The sequence below is a fragment of the Danio rerio genome, chromosome 6, assembly GCF_052040795.2.
Source record: "Danio rerio strain M-AB ecotype USA chromosome 6, GRCz13ab, whole genome shotgun sequence".
Classification (NCBI taxonomy): domain Eukaryota; kingdom Metazoa; phylum Chordata; class Actinopteri; order Cypriniformes; family Danionidae; genus Danio; species Danio rerio.
In genome coordinates, this window is record NC_141026.1 from 27,547,827 (window position 1) to 27,567,003 (window position 19,177).

The 19,177-nt window shown below is 34.8% G+C and overlaps 3 protein-coding genes across 5 annotated transcripts in view; 2 read left to right on the plus strand and 1 right to left on the minus strand.

Annotated features, from left to right (window-relative positions):
- The window catches only part of LOC147836356 (uncharacterized), a 702,935-nt gene that overhangs the window by 240,534 nt on the left and 443,224 nt on the right, over positions 1-19,177 (plus strand). The window lies entirely within an intron of this gene.
- kyat3.2 (kynurenine aminotransferase 3, tandem duplicate 2) overlaps positions 1-19,177 on the plus strand; it is an 808,585-nt gene that overhangs the window by 55,253 nt on the left and 734,155 nt on the right. The window lies entirely within an intron of this gene.
- Positions 3,575-19,177, minus strand: part of pkn2b (protein kinase N2b) — a 68,361-nt gene continuing 52,758 nt past the window's right edge. Inside the window, exons 9-22 of one of the 2 annotated variants that reach the window (XM_087255820.1) lie at positions 18,453-18,596; positions 18,276-18,351; positions 16,274-16,451; positions 15,828-15,954; positions 12,434-12,555; positions 12,167-12,242; positions 11,909-12,000; positions 9,426-9,602; positions 8,397-8,459; positions 8,230-8,306; positions 8,004-8,146; positions 5,358-5,465; positions 5,100-5,180; positions 3,575-5,004 (exon numbers count right to left, since the gene is read on the minus strand). In XM_087255820.1, the coding sequence (XP_087111946.1) occupies positions 4,801-5,004; positions 5,100-5,180; positions 5,358-5,465; positions 8,004-8,146; positions 8,230-8,306; positions 8,397-8,459; positions 9,426-9,602; positions 11,909-12,000; positions 12,167-12,242; positions 12,434-12,555; positions 15,828-15,954; positions 16,274-16,451; positions 18,276-18,351; positions 18,453-18,596 (1,668 nt within the window). In that variant the 3' untranslated portion in view covers positions 3,575-4,800. 2 annotated transcript variants of the gene reach the window in all.

Here is a 19,177-nt window from a genome sequence, read left to right on the forward strand (position 1 = left end):
AAAAACTTTCCTACTAGGAAGACAATAAGTCTTACTAGTAGTTGGCCTTTCTGTGTGGAGTTTGCATGTTCTCTCCATGTTTGCGTGGGTTTCCTCTGGGTGCTCCAGTTTCCCCCACAAGTCCAAAGACATGCGATGTATAGGTGAATTGGGTAAGCTAAATTGTCCGTAGTGTATGTGTGTACTGTATCCACCAGGTTGGGGGTTGAGCGGTGTGCTAACAACTCACCTCGTAAAAATTACGTTACAAAACACCAACATAGAAATAACAAAGAATAACTTATATCTGCATTTAAATTTAGCAGACACTTTTGTCCAAAGCAACTTACAATTGAGGAGGCATTCAGCGATTAACAAGGAGGCAACACAAAAAGTGCTAATTATACAAAGGAACTGTGTAATGAAGTGTTAAGGCCTGTGCACACAGAGACGTTTTTTTGCTTGCCTTTTCCATTGACGTGTAATGCCTCATGACTTAATAAAGGACATCAATGTGCAAAACACCAGGTGCAAAAGCATCATTAAAAAAAAAAAAAAAAAAAAACGCCTCATGCTCGTTCTCTACCAATCAAAATGGCACTTTTGTTTACGTGCATGGAGCTGCTGAAGTTACAGTAATCAGCACTCGAAGGCGCTCAAGTGAAAAACTGTCAATGCAAGCGCACATTGAAATTGCCCAGAGGCGATATGAACATGAAGCTGCTTATTGCTTTGTGAACAATAATAATTTCTTTATCGCTAGAGCTTGAGCTGCTACCTGAACCATCCCTGCTAGTTTAAGTCACCAGTAACTTTAACAACAAGCATGTAAACTTTCTCTCTTTCTCTTCTTCTGTGTTACAAGCAGGTGTCAGAAGCTTAAAGTTGTTTAGCGCCATCTAATGTCAAGGAGTGATTTTGCATACTCTTCTGCTTGATGGCAGTGAAAATCGCTCGAGTTTGAATCCGGAAAAACGTCTCGTAAAACGTTGATGATAAACGCAAACAAAAATTGCCTCGTTGTGTACGAGCCTTTAGAGTAAAAAGGGGGAACGTTTTTTTTTCTAAAGAGAGAGAAGGGTATTTTAACAGGTGTTTTGTTAAGCCCACTCACCTGTGTGAAGTACACTCATAAATGCACAATTATATTAGAGATGATAAGGAAGAGTGATAAGAAAGTGTTTGGTGCAAATGTGCAAACAGTGGTGCAAGGGTCAGTGTCAGAGAGATGCGATGTATTTTCTACAGGTGGCTTGTCAAGCCTAATCACTTCTGAGGCACACTGAGATTTGCAATGAGTTTTGAGTTTGTTGTGTGACCAGTCTGGTTAAGGGGAGAGAAGATTATTATTATTATTATTTTATTGTACCTTAAATAGGTTTCCTACTAATATCTAATGTAGAGACGCTCAATTCAGTTGATTTTGCCAACAGACAACCGCTGCTCGTTAACCGATTATTAATGGATAACTGGTCAGAATAATAATAAATTATTATTTAATAAAATAAATAATTAACGTGTCTATTTTGTGTCTGACTCATTAAATATTGCATTTTAAAATACTGATTCATTTTAGCATGTGAACAACAGCATACAGAACATCTTTAAGCACATGCAGCATTCCAACAGCATAAAAAACAGAATAAACTAAATAAAAAGAATAAAAAAATAGTCCAGCCCTAAATAAGGTTAAATGACAAGGTTAGATTACAAAACAAAAACACTGACTGAATCCTTTTTAAGAACTGGCGTTTGCCCAATCAAGTCTTTTTTTTTCTTCCGTCAAATAAAAATAACGCAAATCTCCCTCAAATTGATCACTCCACAGAAAATATGCATTTAATCAATGGAAACTCCGCCTCTGCTTTCATTTAATTAAAAATCTGATGTACACTTTTTTCCGCTCAGTGTTTACTTTATTTCAACTGCGAGCACACATCATACAAAGGCAAAAACCTGAGGCATGCAGGGCGCTGCAAAACACAATCTGATGTTTCCTCATTCAGATAGAATGCCCGAGCATACTGCCCAAGAGGTGTTTTAAAGATGGCCGTCGAGTGAAATGACTTTCCTTAAAGGGAATTTGCCCAGATGCAGCCAAACTTAAAAAAATATATAATAATATTTTTTAATAATTTAACTGATCGGTTAATCGGTTAAAAACGCACCCTTTCAGTTAATGGTTAATCGGTTATTACGAGCATCCCTAATCTAATGTTTAAGTACTAAAACAATATATTCAACTAGTACGAGTATCAAGTGAGCACTAGTATCTACAAAACTATTACGCAACGATATAAACTATGTATGAGTCACAACTGGGAGACATACTAGTCAAAACTCAATAGATGACATCTCAGTGACAATAACACCAAACTGAAATTTAATGAACAATTACTATCCATTGAATAGGTGGTAATATGCAAGGAGTAAAAAAAAAAAGAAAAAAAAGAATAGGAACTAGTATGTAATAAAGGAGACTAGTTTATTATTTACTACTAGTGTGAAAAAGTACCAGTATATTTTAGTATTAAGAACAGTGTGTAACAAACAAGCACTAGCTAATAAGTATTAAATGGAAAACTAGAATCTAAAACACTGTTAGTAGCATGAGAATAGATTAATAAATTATGTAGAATAAATCAGGCCCGGATTGGCTAATCGGGAGGACCGGGAGAATTCCCGGTGGGCCGGTCCGTTTTTTGGCCGCGAGGGCCGGTGTCCCTAGTTCCAGAATCTGTAGCTCTCAGCAGTCACACTTTTTAAAAATAATTTATTTATTTACTTGACCACAGCCTTCTTATTCATTATTTTACCACAGCTCTGCTCTTTTTATCTATTTTCTCGTAGCCTCGTGAGCAGGATGCAGCCTGCAGGTTAAAGATGATATAACTAGATAAGTCACCATTTAATGTACAGTTGTTGTGGTACAGTGGTTAGTACGTTAGATTATGACGCGGCCAACCTGGGTTCGGTCCTTGTCTGAGTAACAATTTTTTTTTTCATTTTTATTGTTAAGACATAATACTGTAAGGGTTGTTGAACATTTGAAGTTCTAAAAGAGCTGTTTTCTCAAAAAAAGACGTGATAGTGTAATTACAAACTGAATTGGAAATAACCTTATTTTAATATAGTCAGTGGTGAACTGAGGTGGGCCGGTCTGAGGCTTGAAACTCCAGGGCTGAAAAAGAGTCCCACTCCGGCCCTGGAATAAATGTTCAATTGGTTTGTCAGTCATCTTCCACCTGTTGAAAAGACTTTTTTTTTTTTTTTACCATACCTTTATTGCATTAACACTCAGTTAGCAAGATTGCAAGAAATCAAAGCACACAAAATTAGCAAAACCTGTTTGTCTGAGTATACAATGAGACTTCATCATAAAACAAAACATTTCAATAAAGCAAGTTGCAAAGCATGTATAATTTTGACTGTTAGTCTATTTCAATATCAAGTTTTACCATTACATTTTAAAAAGACAAACTAAACTCTAATGTTAAAAGCATCTAAACGGATTTGTGTGTGTGTTCATTAGTTTGTTTAGAGCACACATTCTTCAGCGAAGCTCTTACCAACAGGAACAGACAGAAACCAGGTGTCAGTTGGTGTACAAAATGTATTTGAGAAAGGTTTCAGGATACACTTGAGTGGAATTGTTGGCAGGAGTCCATCATAAGCTCACTGTAGGAACAAATGTGTCAAACAAGTAGGAATTGTGAAAGCATCTCTTTTAAAGGTGGTTTAATGTTGACATATACAACCACAAAATGGCTAAATTGTGAGAAATCGCTGCAAAATTACAAAGATCTGAAATAGACTACAAATATCCTTTAAAAAAACATCACCTAATAAAACATACAGCCAGCTTTGGCATGACCACATGCCAAAAATATACATTTTTAGTGTGTGTGTGTGTGTGTGTGTGTGTTGTTTTCATGAATATACATTTTTACATTCCATTTGAAAAGTTCAGAATTGCTCTCAACTTTGAGCTGCCCTCTCCAAAATGATAATCTTACAATTCATATATACGTGTACAACCATTGTCATAACATACAGCAGATCCAAATGGCTAATTTTCTAAAAACACAGTATAAAACTATAACTTACATTTCTTGTTGACGATTGGAGTACAAGGATGCTTTTACAGCACGATTGAAAAAAGATTCTCAAGATATCAATTAATCCAAGCTTTCTTTAATTTTGACTTAATAAAAATTCAAGTTCATTCATCTGTGCTCTTGATGGCCAAGCTCTTTATTTTAATCCAATAAAAAGGGTAGAAGAACATTTGGCAGGAACGCTTTGGTTGGTCTTTTTTTGTACCTGGTTATTGTTTGGAAGCCCTGTAAAGATTTTAAGGCATTAAAGGGAAATGCAAGAAATAAATATTTAAAGAGAGTTCTGCTTGAGCTTGCTCTTCATTCAAGATGCATCTCTTACGGTGTGAAGAATTCAATTTAACACCTTGTTCAGGTTCAGTTCTTCAGTTGTGTGTGTCTGCCCCCAAAATCTGAAGACATTAGGCACATTAGTCAATGATAGCAGAGAAAATGTGGAAAATTGGAGAGGGGAAGCTTCAGTTGATCCTGTTGAATCCTCATAAGTTTGTAATGGTCACCAAAATGAGTGTCCCAGTGCTCTGACCATAAAAAAGCCACATCGGGCTGCCAACACTTCGTCATTCAAGTTCTTGCCAATCCCTCAGATGGCACTAGTAAGAGCTTTAAAGGACAAGCAGTTTCTTCTGCGCCGTGTCCATCAGAGAGGGAGCTGTTGTTCAGTGTTGAGTATGTGTGTGAGTGGGGCTTACGAGGATCTGGGTTAACACCAGTCAGCGATGTAGTCAAAGTCTGCAAACAGGTCCTGTTCGCCGAGCGTCAGAATCCTGGGCTCTCGAGGTGGAGTCAGTATTGGTGCCTCTGAGGTGAATTCATCGTCAAAGTTGCTAACATCCTCACGGCTTGTGATGGTCGGCACAAACGGAGGCCGGATCTTCTTTGCCAGTAGTCCAGGCCAATCCATATCCTGAGTGAAGATGAATACAAGTGTGGTAAGGACTTTAATAATGACATGTGAATGTTCTGTAGAAGAAAAAAAACGATGTAAAACAGATGGCCTACTCTGAAGAAAGGATGCCTCTTTACTTCCTCCGCATCTCGTTCTCCTGCGCCAAGACGCCGCTCTGGATTTCGCCTTAACAGCTGGATAAGGAAGAGAATGTTTAGAAACATTAGTTAGCTGGATAATTAATATGAGATTACAAGAGAAGGATCTTTCTAAGAGAGCCATGTTGGGATTTTAAGGGTTGTCATGAAGAATAAGACGAGGTGTAGTTTGGGTCAATGGTTTAAAGCAGAACAGGACTTGTCCGAACTTACCCTTCTCATTATGGAAATGGCTTCTGTGGAGAGATATTTGGGATAGCGGACTTCATCATTAACTATACTGTCAAACACCTCCTCTTCATCATCACCAGGGAAAGGGGACTGAGAATAGAGAAAGAAATTACCCATTATCACACAATTTTTCAAAGTCATTTACTTTACTTTTTGTTTACAGAGGTATCTTTGACACTGGCATAAAACATAAATATAAAATACATACTTTTACATGTCTCTAAAACCACCCCAATTAAAAAAAAAAAAAGGTCAAAAGCAAAATGCTATTATGCATGCATATTTGGTTCAAATAGTCACTGCCAATGAAATAAATGACCTTTTATATACGTGTTCCTTTTTAGCTAATGCTTAGCTTTATTTTATTAATAAATTAGTTTTCATTTATTTAGTATTAGCATTTATTTAGTAAATTAGTATTAATTATTTAGATTAATTATAATATTATTCAAATCATTGTAATATTACAGATAATAAATTATTGAAAAACGTTAAACCTATTGAAACCATAAACCTTTTTTTCTTTTATTACATGCACATGACTAAACAACAGTTTATCAGCATCATAGCACTAAAAATGAATTTGACTTCAATATTGTAAAAAAGTCCAACTTTTTGGAAATATGATTACTTTATAAGAGACCTAAATTAAAAACGATGAGTTTCAGATTAGACCAGATTAGACCATTAGCATACAGCTAAAAAAAAAAAAAAAGGTTTTGATAATTTAAAGCATGACTCTTCTGTAGTTACATTGTGTACTAAGACCAACACAGTTCTAATGTTCTAGGTCGATATGTCAAGGAACCATATTCTCATTCAGGCATAATAATTAAGGAACTACTGCCGCACTACATTTTCTGCAGGTGCAATGATATTATGCAGCACCTGAAAATTGTCTGCAGCTAGGTAAGCAGGTAACAACACAACAACACTGAATAATATCATTACACCTGCTGCAGACATTTGTATGGCAGCAAAGTGTGAATGATTTGGACTTCTCTGTATGTGTTTATTTTCAATCTAAATAAGGTAACCATTATCACTGCCCTTATAAGAATCACCAGTTACTACAGATTCTAACTGCTGTACTCCTTTAAAGGCTTTTAAACTATGTTAAATCTAGCTTTATCTCACCTACATTATCTGATCTACTGCAAATAAGGATATTCAGACAGCTATTCATGACTACAGTTGCAGATGCAGTCAAACTGCTCTTGAGGGTTCACAGACTATGACAAGCCATTTAAACATTTAATCTATAAAATTTTGTAGTATTATTAGGGTTTAACGATGGCGACCAATTTAGCATTGTACAATGTTTAATGTGAAACATCACAATGGACAACGGCATTGTCGTCGTAGGCGGCGGTGAATTAATTATTTATGAATAATTAATTATTTGATAACAAGGTAACACTTTACAATAAGGTTAATTAGTTAATGCATTTACTAACATGAACTATTCATGAACATCACATGTACAGCATTTATTAATCATAATTGAACATTTACTAATACATTATTAACATCCAGGTCCGTGCTTTTTAAAATTAGTTAATAGACCATGAGTTTACATGAACTAACAATGAACTACTGTATTTTCATTAACTAATGTTAACTAACATGATCAAATACAGTAGGAAATGTATTGTTCATTGCTTGTTCATGTTAGTAAATGCATTAATTAACATTAACGAATGAACCTTATTGTAAAGTGTGACCGATAACAAATTAATTATTTGTAGCCTATGGTTTTAACTACCTGACCCGCATGTTTTTTGTTCTACCCATAACCAAATCATAAATAAATAAAGATAAGTTACTCACAAATTACCACCTGTAAATCACTTTTTCCGTGGGATTTACGTGAATAGTCAGAGTGATCAGTGTCGTTTTAATGGTGTTGACAAACTTGGTTGGTAAAAAAACAGTGCACAACCAACAGTATCTGAGGTTTTCCCTAAAATTACTAAGTACAAGTGTGAAAGATTCAAAAGACAGAAGAGTCGTCAAATAGAGACAAGATTAATTAAACATCATGTTTAACAACTATAGTGAGACGCGATACTGCAGTACATCATTGATAATCTGTCTGACGTGCACTGCTCTCTGGGGTTTTGTGCTCAAACCACCTGCTGACTGCTGGAGCTCAGATGTGTGCGTACGCTGCAGTGCATGACAGAGTGTGTTTGTGTGTGTGGGTCACATGATGTACGTTTTCAGGGGTATAGTGTGGACGGAGGGCTGATTAGAAATGCTAGAAGAAACGCCAGAGCGGACATGGATCGTTTTATGCCATTTTAAAACAAAGACATATTAGTGCAAATGGGGCCAAAGTGTGTATTTTTTGCGAGCGAGTTTCTGCTGTGACAGGGGCAGGGCAGAGGATCGCGATGCTGGCTGGTATCTATTTTTATGCTACGTGTACTTCTTTTTAAGATACTAGTATCCTTTCATTAAAAACCAGTACCACCAGTAACATCTTATTACATGCTATTAAAAGATCTTATTAGTTATTCATTAGATATTGGTAGCTTTAAAGAAAACCACATGAGCCCCAAATGTGCAATTGCAAGTTTAAAACAAACATGCAGTCTAACACACACAGATTGTCCATGATCATACCTCTCCAACCAGCATCTCAAAGATGAGCACTCCGAGACCCCACCAGTCCACCGCTCGAGTGTACGACGTCTCGGTTAAAACTTCAGGTGCCAAGAACTCAGGAGTGCCACAGAACGTACTAGTACGGTCTTTAAAGCCCATTCCTGCATGACAGATGCAAAGAGTTACAGTCGCAGTACTGACAATCAACTCTCAGTATCAATGGTGACACAAATCCATCATCTACCTTCTTTGCAGAGACCGAAATCTGCAATCTTGACATATCCCTCAGTGTCTAGCAAAAGGTTATCTAGCTTCAAATCCCTGCAGAAGAAAGTCCACAATAGTCACATGCAGTTCATAAAACATTGGTGAAGCCTTCTTTTTTTTTTTGCATTCTGGAGTGACACATACCTGTACACTATTTTATGGTCATGCAGAAACTGCAGGCCCAGGACGACACAAGCAGCATAAAAACTGAGGACATAAAACAATTATTTCAGATTCTATTCTAATATGTATACTTTTATGAGAGAAACAATGTCTGCATCTACACTGAAATATCCTGTCATTTGACTACCTGATTACAGTTTACATAAATCTCGAACAAATAATCTTTAATCATTCACTATGAGTGCCACAACTGACCCTCGAATTGTGGATAGACTTTCAATAATAAATTGATCTAAAAGTCAACAAAAACACATCCAACATCAATTAATTAGACTGAATAGATTAATTGAATACTGCAATTATATTTAAAACTTTAAAAGCATTCCACATCTAAATAGAGATAAATAAATAAATAAATAAATAAATGGACTGTTGTGCAGATTTTTGTTTACACGTGTAACAAATTTTGATCTGTGTCAGATGTGACCAAAACATGGGCTTTTATGTGCCAGCATAAACACTGCCAATTGTTTTAACTGCTATTGATAGATAGTTTGTATTAATAAATGTATAAATAAATAAACTAGGACAAATAGTCAATATTATAACTAATACAACAAACTGTTCAATAGTTATTTAAGTATTTATTAATTCCTTTCTGTGACAAAAAAACTAGTTTTTTTTTATATAACTATATGTTTATATATTTATGAAATTACAAAAGCTTATTTATTATGTTGGGTTTTTTTAGTGATTGATGTTTTTTTATGTTCTTGCTGGGTCCGATGTAATATAATTTTGTTCTGCATTGGAATTTATTGTGATGTTTTTAATGACAAAAATAAAGGAAACTGAAACTAAACTGAAAACTTTAAAGTATTTGACACAGATAAATAGATAAATCGTTTTTGCTTACACATGTGTAACAAATGCTGATCTGTGTCAGATGTTATCAAAACATGGGGTTTCCTGTGCCAGCTTAAACACAACCAGTTGTGTGAACATGACAGTAGCAGCAGCAGTACAAAAGCACATATACGAGTTACTCACACAGAGCGCGTTTCAGAAAACACATCTGCATGGATGTGCATCATCAGGTCTCCTCCAGCTGCGTACTCCATGACGAAACACACATGCTCCTTGGTCTGGAAACAAGCAAAGAGGTTCACCAGGAATGGATGCCGAACACTGTTCACAGTCTCAAAGATCCTCTTCTCGCACATCAGGCTGCGGAAAGACAATAATGGATAGTGTAAACTGACAAGTCCATCCATCGGAGTGAACAAAAAAGTAGTGCTTCACCTTATGTCTTTTTAAGCATATGTATTAAGTCAGATTGTAAAACTCTACCAAGGAATTGTGCTTATTGAGGAGCATTGAGGAGCATTGAGGAGAATGGTTGCTAATCAAATACACAAGAGTTAACCAAATAAATATTTTTGTTATATTTCTTTGCAATTTAAAAAAATATATAGGAGCGTTATTTATACAAGCGCAGATCATTATATAGAAAAATAAAAACAGAAATTAATATCTGTTGCTAAATGTATCCTTTATCAGGTAGAGAAACCTATGAGATTACTTCACTGACATTGATATACGGACAATTACAAATAAATGCTTATAATAGCTCAAGTCTTGCAATAGCAGTAGTAACAGCATAAAGTAATTATAATCGCATTTACACAGTTTGCCCAAAGAGTAGTGCAATGAGTGCTCTTTAAACAGTTAATATTATACAAACATTTATGTAATAGTGCTTATATATAGTTTACAGTTAAACAAAATGTTTATCAGTAAAAAAAAATAATAATTACAATTCATTAAAGAGCCCCTATTATGTTTTTTTGAAAATGACATTTCATGCAGTGTGTGACAGCTCTAACTGAATGAAAACATTCAGCTAAAATCTAAAAGTGCACCGTGTTTAAAACTATCGACTCATAGTGGTTTGAATGAATAGCCGCTGTAACGAGTCTTTAGCCATGTCAGCGTGACGTCGATACGCAACTCAAGCCCAGCCCATTTGTTGCCACGCAGACCCAGGAAAATTTACAACCCCAGCCCCACTCACAAACATTGTAAAAAGACAGAGGAAGACAAACACTGTAGCTGATCCCAGTTGAATCAAGCTGAATATACACTGTGCTCTGAAGTGTGAGGGGAAAGTTAGTGCTATTTTCCCTACGCAAAGATGAGGCTGTGAAAAGTGATTGAAGTTTATTTTTGCGAAAATACCTCTGCATTATAGCCTCAGCCATGTGCTGTGTTCCTGTCATTTTTCTGACGAGTGCTTCAGCAATCTACACGCTTATAACGGGGGATTCGTTGGCCATTTGTTAAAGGAAAGATCAGAAAAGACTACTGATATATGGGACTTTGTCAGAGCTTGACAGGAACTTTACAGTACACAATTCATGGATCTGTTTCTTTCTCCATTTCACAAGTGTAAGTAAGTGTGATTAAAAGGGTTGGCTCCTTATTTTCTCTAACTTGCAAATGATGCATTTAATTGCGTTTTGTTATTAGTAGCCACTTGTACTGTATCTGGTTAACTCTTTATACTCTCATATCATGTCTAAAGCCACGTTGAAAATGTGAAGTGTGCTGCTTTGTTTACAGATTTAAATGCGTTTGTAAGCTCGCGATCTTCTGCTGCTTATTACTATGGTCACCATCAGCTGTTCCTACACGTGTGGGAGTCAAGTTCAAAAAAGTTTAGCTTTTGCCACTGTGTGAATTAATACTGAATGTGTGTCACTGTTTTACTTAAGGTTAAGAATAGAGCAATATGCTGATGTTAAACTGCATTGCTTTAATGCACTCCTGCACTGGGCTCACACAACACTCTGCAATCTGGATACTTCAAAATTGTTGATAGGCCCTGGTGGGCATTTCTCTCCATTTCGTTTTAAACGCAGTTTACCAATAACAACAGACTGGGTCATCAGATTTGGGGAACAAATTAATCACTGAACGAATCATATGGGAGTCGTTAGGATAATTAGGTAAAAGTAAATGCATATTATTAGACAATAAAAGTGTGTTTTGACCTTGAATTCATTTCAGACTGTTGATGTAGACCCCCTTTATAATGATTAATAGGGGCTTTTTAAAAAGGGACACATTTTGATCCATAAATTTCATACACTGAAAAAAAAAATGTACAGAACTTCAAGCAAGGTATTTATGCTAATAATTAAACCTCTTTTATTTATAAATTATTTGTACAATTTTCCATATTGTCAATAAAAATACAGCTAGCAATAACATCGCCAAAAAAAGCACTACAATATATGTCAAAACGTGAAAAACTGTCTATATTCAAAGTAGAGTTGTGTTAAAATCGTTGTGGCTCCAGCATGTCTAGAGTACAACTCTGACTCTGTCTTTAATAATAACAGGAAGTAAAACAGTAGCAGAGGAGTCCCCGCTGTATACAATTACTGATGCCTCTACAAATGCTTCAAAACATCCTCAAGAATAAGATACAGCTCATTTATTCCACTTAAACACGAGCGCAGAGCCGTTACCTGTCCACTTCATCCCTTGCAACGATGTCACCTTTTTTCAAAGCTTTAATGGCAAACATTTCTCCAGTGGTTTTGTAATCGGCGAGTAAAACCTGTTGAATAAATAAATATAGTTACGAGACAATGAAAGTGACTCATGCAAACTGGCAGTATGTAGCGATAATCTAAAATTCTATCTATGCAAATGGTCAAATGCATGGGGCATTTGCATACTTGTACAGAGCTTGCCTTTTGTACGCATGAAAACATGACGTTTACCTTTCCAAAGTGGCCACGTCCCAGAACAGCTACACATTTAAAATCTGACAAACTGAACTGAACTTCCTCTTCTTCCCTGAAGGCACACAAACATATGATACACGATGTAAGATAATACTGTATGTATTTAAGTCCATTTAGGTTCAAATCACTTGTGCAATCTATTCAATTTAACTTGAAAACGACAAATGCATTCCAGTGTATTACTACATGCATTACTATATGCATGTTTTAACAGTATCATCATGGTGATGGGAAAGAGAATACCTTATTTCAGTTTTTCGCTGAATTTCAGTGAGTTCCAAGCCAGGCTGCTCATGTTCAACCAGACTGTCATAATCTGGTTTTGCTACTGTGTTGTTCAGGAAGTCAAAGGTCGCGAGGGCATCCTGTAAGCAAGAGGCACTTAAGAATCTTTCCAAACCAGTGCAAGAGATCTCTTACTGAAAATACTGGGACAGTTCAGCCAAAAAAATGAAGATTTGACATCATTTCCATACTCTAATTACTGCCTTTCAAATATGTTGTGCGTTTGTTGCAATTAATGTGAATGGTGGTTATGGACAGTCAAGGTCCAAAAATGATACAAATAAATAAATATAAATAAATAAATAAATAAATAAATAAATAAAACATGATTTAAAGGGGATTTATTATGCAAAAATCTGTTTTATTCAGAGTTTAAACAGTTGTGTGTGAACACAGCCAGCCTTTAATTGTAAAATTGAACCCCTTCTATTTCTTTGAATCACATTTCATAAAAACAGTCTGTAGAAACCCTTTGATTGATTAATATTCCCCATTTGTACATGTCACCAGAGGGAAAAGTCCTGGCCATTAGTGATGATCTCTTCCTCATTAGCATTAACATAAAAAATATAAAAATAAAAGCAGCAATAAAAAGAGGTAAGAAATTATTTTTAAATAAATCGTTTAAAGCGATGTCATGATTGTGATAATTTTACTCTTGTAAAAAAAGTGCACAGCACATATCGACTTAGTCATCTCTTGGCAGCGTGAACCACATCTGTATGCTCATAATTAATATACTACTCAAAGAATAACGAAAAATTATTTTGTGTATGTTGGAATTTGTATTTTTAAACAATAATATAAAAGTTATAAATATTCAAACATTAATTTGAAGTTGGTGAGTTTTTCTTTGTGTTGTTTTATGGGTTTTTTTGTTTTGTTACCATTCTCTTCTCTCTGCCTCCGCTGTCTTTTCAAAAAAAAGTTTCGTTATGAACACTCACAGATGCGGTGAAACAGTTTATTAAGTTTTTCTCATGTTTTGTGGTTAGTAGGGAGGTACGTGAATGTTGTTTAATTTGTTTTAATTCGTGTTCAGGTAAGAGGATTTAAAACTTAGCTAGTTGTTGAGGTTTTGTTTGTTTATTTTGGCTTTACCTCTGCAAGTTTTCTTTTTTTTAGGTCTTCTTTAAATTTAAATGTCAAATAAATTTGACTTCAAGTTATTTCTTTGGTCAATTGTCTTTGTTGTCGTTTACTTTTGAATGGGAGAAGAGACTCTGGGCTGCTGATTAATTTTAGAGGTGTCCAATATAATTTAATTTAATTTGACTTCTTGTTATGGGTCTTGCTTGCTTTGTGGAACCTTGCAAATTTTAAAGTACGTAACAAACTGCAAGAGCAAGATGTTGGCTAATAACAAGGGTTTCTGAATAAGGCTACTTTAAAAGAGACCTATTATGCCTCTTTTTACAGTTTGTAAAATAAGTCTCTGATATCACTAGAGTATGTATGTGAACTTTCAGTTTAAAACACATCACAAATAATAATTCTTTTTAAATCGGTGAAACTGCCCCTTTTAAGCTTTGATCCTAACTGTGCTGATTTGCTCACTGTCAAAGTTGAATGTGGTACTTTTCAAACGACACTGTAGCTACAAAGACCTGTGCTTCAGCACAGCAGCAATGGGACTAATGTTGTTACTGTGAAAAAATTTAAATGTCAAAAGAAGTGTCTCAGAAGAAAGTAGTCTATGGAGACAACGATGATCATTTGTGAATCCTAAAACTCAATATGCATAATGCCTCTTAGTCGCTGACATTATCTTTGGCAAAAACTCTAATAGCAGATGGCGGGCTACGCTAATGGGTGGGGCTTTCCCCCTCCAATGACATGTGCAATGAGAGAGTGTCAATCAACGTGTTTGGCAAGACTGTTTTTATGAAGTGCTTTATGAAGCACATTTTTACTATTAGAGGCTGATTATATTTACACACTGTTGCCAAACAACAGAATAAAATAAGAAAAAAATAGATTTTTGCATAATAGATCCCATTTAAATCATTGAAAACGAATGTGCACTTGCTCTATTTCTTAGTAAGCCTGTGACACAAGGAGGGCAGTCATGTATTTGCCCAAGAATTTTTATATATTTGTAATCACATTCATTTAAAGGTTCTGTGAATGGCTTTGAAATGTACATTCATTTATTTGATGTCTAACATAATTGACCTCATAAAATGAAGATCGGATAAAAAAGGGACAGAAAAGCCCCTCTCCTTTTAAAAATATCAGCCAATAGCTTATGGTTTTTAGCACAGCTCTGCCAGTAAGTGGTTGAGTTCAAGCGTATCAAAAGAAAAGCAAATAGAAGAAAGGGACGGGCATGTCACATACTAGAGAGCATTTGATTTAGGGATTTGATGAGAAACTGATAAATGAGGTGACATAAAACAATTGTTTCCTTTTAGGCGGAAGTGACAAACTGCAAGTTTTGGATGTTTATATCAGTTTTATATTTTCTAAACATAAATTGTCGCTGTTTTGGAACACACTAGATACTGTAGATATCATAAAAAGGGATTAAAAAAAAAGAAAAAAGGGATCCTTAAAACAGATCGAAACTAACATCTAGTACAGTTTACGGAACCTTTAACAGTAAAAGGTTTCACCGCTTGCCCAACAAAATGTATTTATTTTTTTTTAATGATAAGTTTTACATTGTTGAAAATATATTTATAATGAAGAAAACTACTGAATAATCAAACATATATATTTGTTTGCTTTAGCTGCAAAGGAATTGACTATGACTCCTTTTCAACCTAATGCGAATCTGTTATAAAACCTTAAGTTTCATGCCTATTTATAAATATTATGTCCACTTACTTTCTTCTGTAAATAGTATTTGTGTAAATGGAAGATTATGTATAGGAATATATTGCTGTTATTATCATGAGGAATTGGTTAATTGTTTTTAGTTTTCTTTTCCTGATTAGGGAATTTATTTTAACAAATTTGCTGTAAAATGTCTAACAGCTGTTGTGAAATGAACATCTTTGCAATAATAATAATAATAATAATAATAATAATAATAATTAACTTATTATAAATAGGTTATATAAATTATTTAGATAGATTGTTGGTGATTAGATGGGTGTCAGCCTGATTGGGTACCTTTACTATCACAACTTTTATAATAAAGACCTAAAGTGATTTTAGACCTACAACACAATATTTCTGTAAATTTAAGACTTTTTAAGGCCTAAATTTTTGTTTTTTTAAATTTAAGACATTATTTAAACCTTTGAGAGCCTGCGGACACCCTGTTAAACTTTTAGGTTTAAATTAAGGTAAATAAATGATGAAAACTTAAGTAAAACTGTCCCTTAATACAACTAGACTCCTTTACCTGCACCTCTTTCCCGTCTGAGATCTTATCTGGTGGAGCGGTTTCCTCAATCTCCACTTCAATAGAGTTTCGTTTTGAGGGCGGTGTGACTGCTTTGTCGAAGTCTAATTTGGTCACAGTGGGGTCGCTGAGGTAGAGAAGACAAATCACATAAGTTTTGACAACATGCCAGTTTCCATTTAAAACAGTTCAGCAGCCTTGTTTGGGGGTCTGGAGTTTTACGCAGCACGCAACAGCTACTTTATTAAATGCCTACACTAGGTTACGAAGCAAGAATGTCAAGTCATCTCATTATCTAAATATAGAGCACCAATTACGTTCCCAGACAGATTAAGTCATTGTTTATCAAAGACTGCAGAATCATTTAAGATCTTTAAGCTACAAGATGCTCTTTTAGGAAGCGAGTTTGTAGTGATCAGCTGGAGTGCATGTAAAGACATGTGCACCTGGGTAGAGAGTGGGCATCTGGGTGGCCCATGGGTGCGGTTTCATGGCTCATCGCTGAACCCAGATCAGCCGCCTGAGGACTGAATGAGGTATTGACTGACGGAATGGCTCTTCTCACCAACCTGCCCCAGGTGGCGATGTTGATGTTCATCTGAGGGGCACGCAGGAACGTTTTACCTGAGAGGAACAAGGTTTATGCATGAGATAAAAGAAAGCAGAAGTTTGATGTCAATTTTATTAGGTATTGAAGACCACATATCCTATAGTGGGAATGAGATTTTTATGATTGTGATAATTAGTTAAATTCAATTCAAGTTTATTTGTATAGCGCTTTATACAATATTTATTCTTTCAAAGCAGCTTTATAAAAAGTGCATATTAGTGCATTACAATAAAAATTAAGATTAAGGTTATTAGCATAACTTCTTTAATTACTAATAACTTTAACTAGTAACTAATACTCTTAAACAGTCAAAGTATATTCATTCATTCATTTTCTTTTCAGCTTAGTCCCTTTATTAATCCGGGGTCGCCACAGCGGAATGAACCTTCTAATCCAGCATATGTTTTATGAGGCAGATGCCCTTCCAGCTGCAACGCATCACTGGGAAACACCCAAACACTCTCATTCACACACATACACTACTGTTCTGCAATTCACCTGTTCTGCATGTCTGAACTTGTGGGGGAAACTGGAGCACCCGGAGGAAACCCACGCAAGCACTGGGAGAACATGCAAACTCCACACAGAAATGCCAACACAGTAATCACAATACCGTGATACCGTAAAACCAATTCATCCAAGGTTATCATACCGTCAGAAAATTATATCGGCCCAAGCCTATTAGCGCCACTTGCCTTCCTTTTCCTGTATGTACGTTTGCTTTTTTTTTTTTTTAACTGTTTATTAATATTTGTAAATAGCCCACACTATTGTATATAACTGTAAATTATTCGTGACTTTGCTATAATTACTTATGGTTTATTTACCTTGGTGACCCTTTATTCAGACTGTTTTTGACTGTTGGTGACTGTTTTTAATCATTTGTGAAAATCTGATCAAATTTAAGACTTATAACTTTCAAAAATCATCATTTTTCTAGCTTGTGTGAAACAATGTGCACATAGAATTGTCCAGTCACTTATAATCAAGTCTAAAACATAAAATAAAATAAAAAAGCATTTTAAGGTCTACAATCAAAATCTAATTAGAGCCAATTCAATAGTATATTGGATATAATACATTCAGTAAAAGACAGCAAATATTACTATACAACTTGTATCTAAAATAAATTATCTTTCAATTATAACACAGATATTAATATAAAAAAACTAAATAATAATTTTTAGGAATTTTAGAGTTTTAGTTTTCTAAAAATTTGTATGTAGATTCTGTGTGCTCAGAGTTAACTACAACTAAATTTTGTAGATTTTTATGTTTCACTTGATTTTTAAAGTTTATTAACATTTTATTTAATATTTTTCACCAACATATTCATTTTGAGTGTACCAATTATAAACTGTGATATTATTCTTATTGTTGTTATTTTGTTAGATTAGTTCCAGTTTCAGCTCAAGTTACTGACTAATCTAATGTATATGCACAAATATATTATTGTAAAGCATCCTGTAGAAAATATGAACTGAAAGGAGATGCCTATAGGGTGTGTATTCACTTATGCGGAGCACTGTTTGAGGTTCCATTACTTTCTGAAAAGGCTCCTCTCTAATGTAGGGAGTAGGCTGTTCATGAGATTCTGGAACTCAGCCTAAGTCTCTAGACCAGCAATCCTCCTCCTCCTTTGTCTATAAATGGTTCAAAGGAGTTCAAACAAGAAGGTCAAAGTTCATTCTGACTTCACTGTGTAAACACTGGCCCCACAGAAGTGCAATATTGAACCACGGAACTGTGTCAAGAGTATCCTGCTCAATCTAATCTGTTTAAGAGAGCATGTCAACCCTTCTCAACACTGAGGCACATTTGCCACTTCATAATCTTACCTTGCTGTTTGGAGAAGATTTTCTTTTGTCTTTGTAGTTTGGGTCGCCTCTCAATGACTGGGTTAAAAAATGTAACCTGCATCCAAAAGGTGGAGATAATCTTAATAAAATTGTCCTCAACAAGGCCATCAGTCTTATATAATGCATGTTGGTTGGTGAAGAAAAAAATTCAAGCACCTCGGCAAACAGTGTTCCTTGTGGTTCCAGGTAGAGGCACATGCCGTGCCGTTGGTTATCCAGGAAGTCCTCTAGACGTAAAAACTTCACTGCACACAGCGAGCGCCAGTCTCTCCAGTACACAGCAATCTCCAGCTCACGAGACTAAAGGCCAACCAAAACAAAAACAGAACAATTAATACAAATCAAAAGCAGATAAAATACAAACACACACATTTATTTTGGAAACCGTTAAAATGTTTCTATTATACAGTGTAATGTAGCTGCTTGTGGATGTAAATAGTCTGCAAAAAATTAAAAGCCAAAGTGCACAACAAACAAAGCTGGTATCTGCCAAAATGAAGAATGAAATGTAAAGAATATTGGAAAAATAAATATAATATAATATGATATAATATGATATAATATAATATAATATAATATAATATAATATAATATAATATAATATAACATAATATAATATAATATAATATAATATAATATAATATAATATAATATAATATAATGTAATATAATGTGGGTCATGTGACACTGATGACTGGAAAAATGGCTGTAAAAAAACAAACAAAATAAATAAATACAGAAATAAATATATATTTTAATATATTAAGTGGAAAACATTATTAATATAATATTCTATAAATTTAATATACTATAATAATATTTTAGAAAATAATATTTATTTATTTGTTTAGATATTTATAATTAATTAAGTAAGTACAACG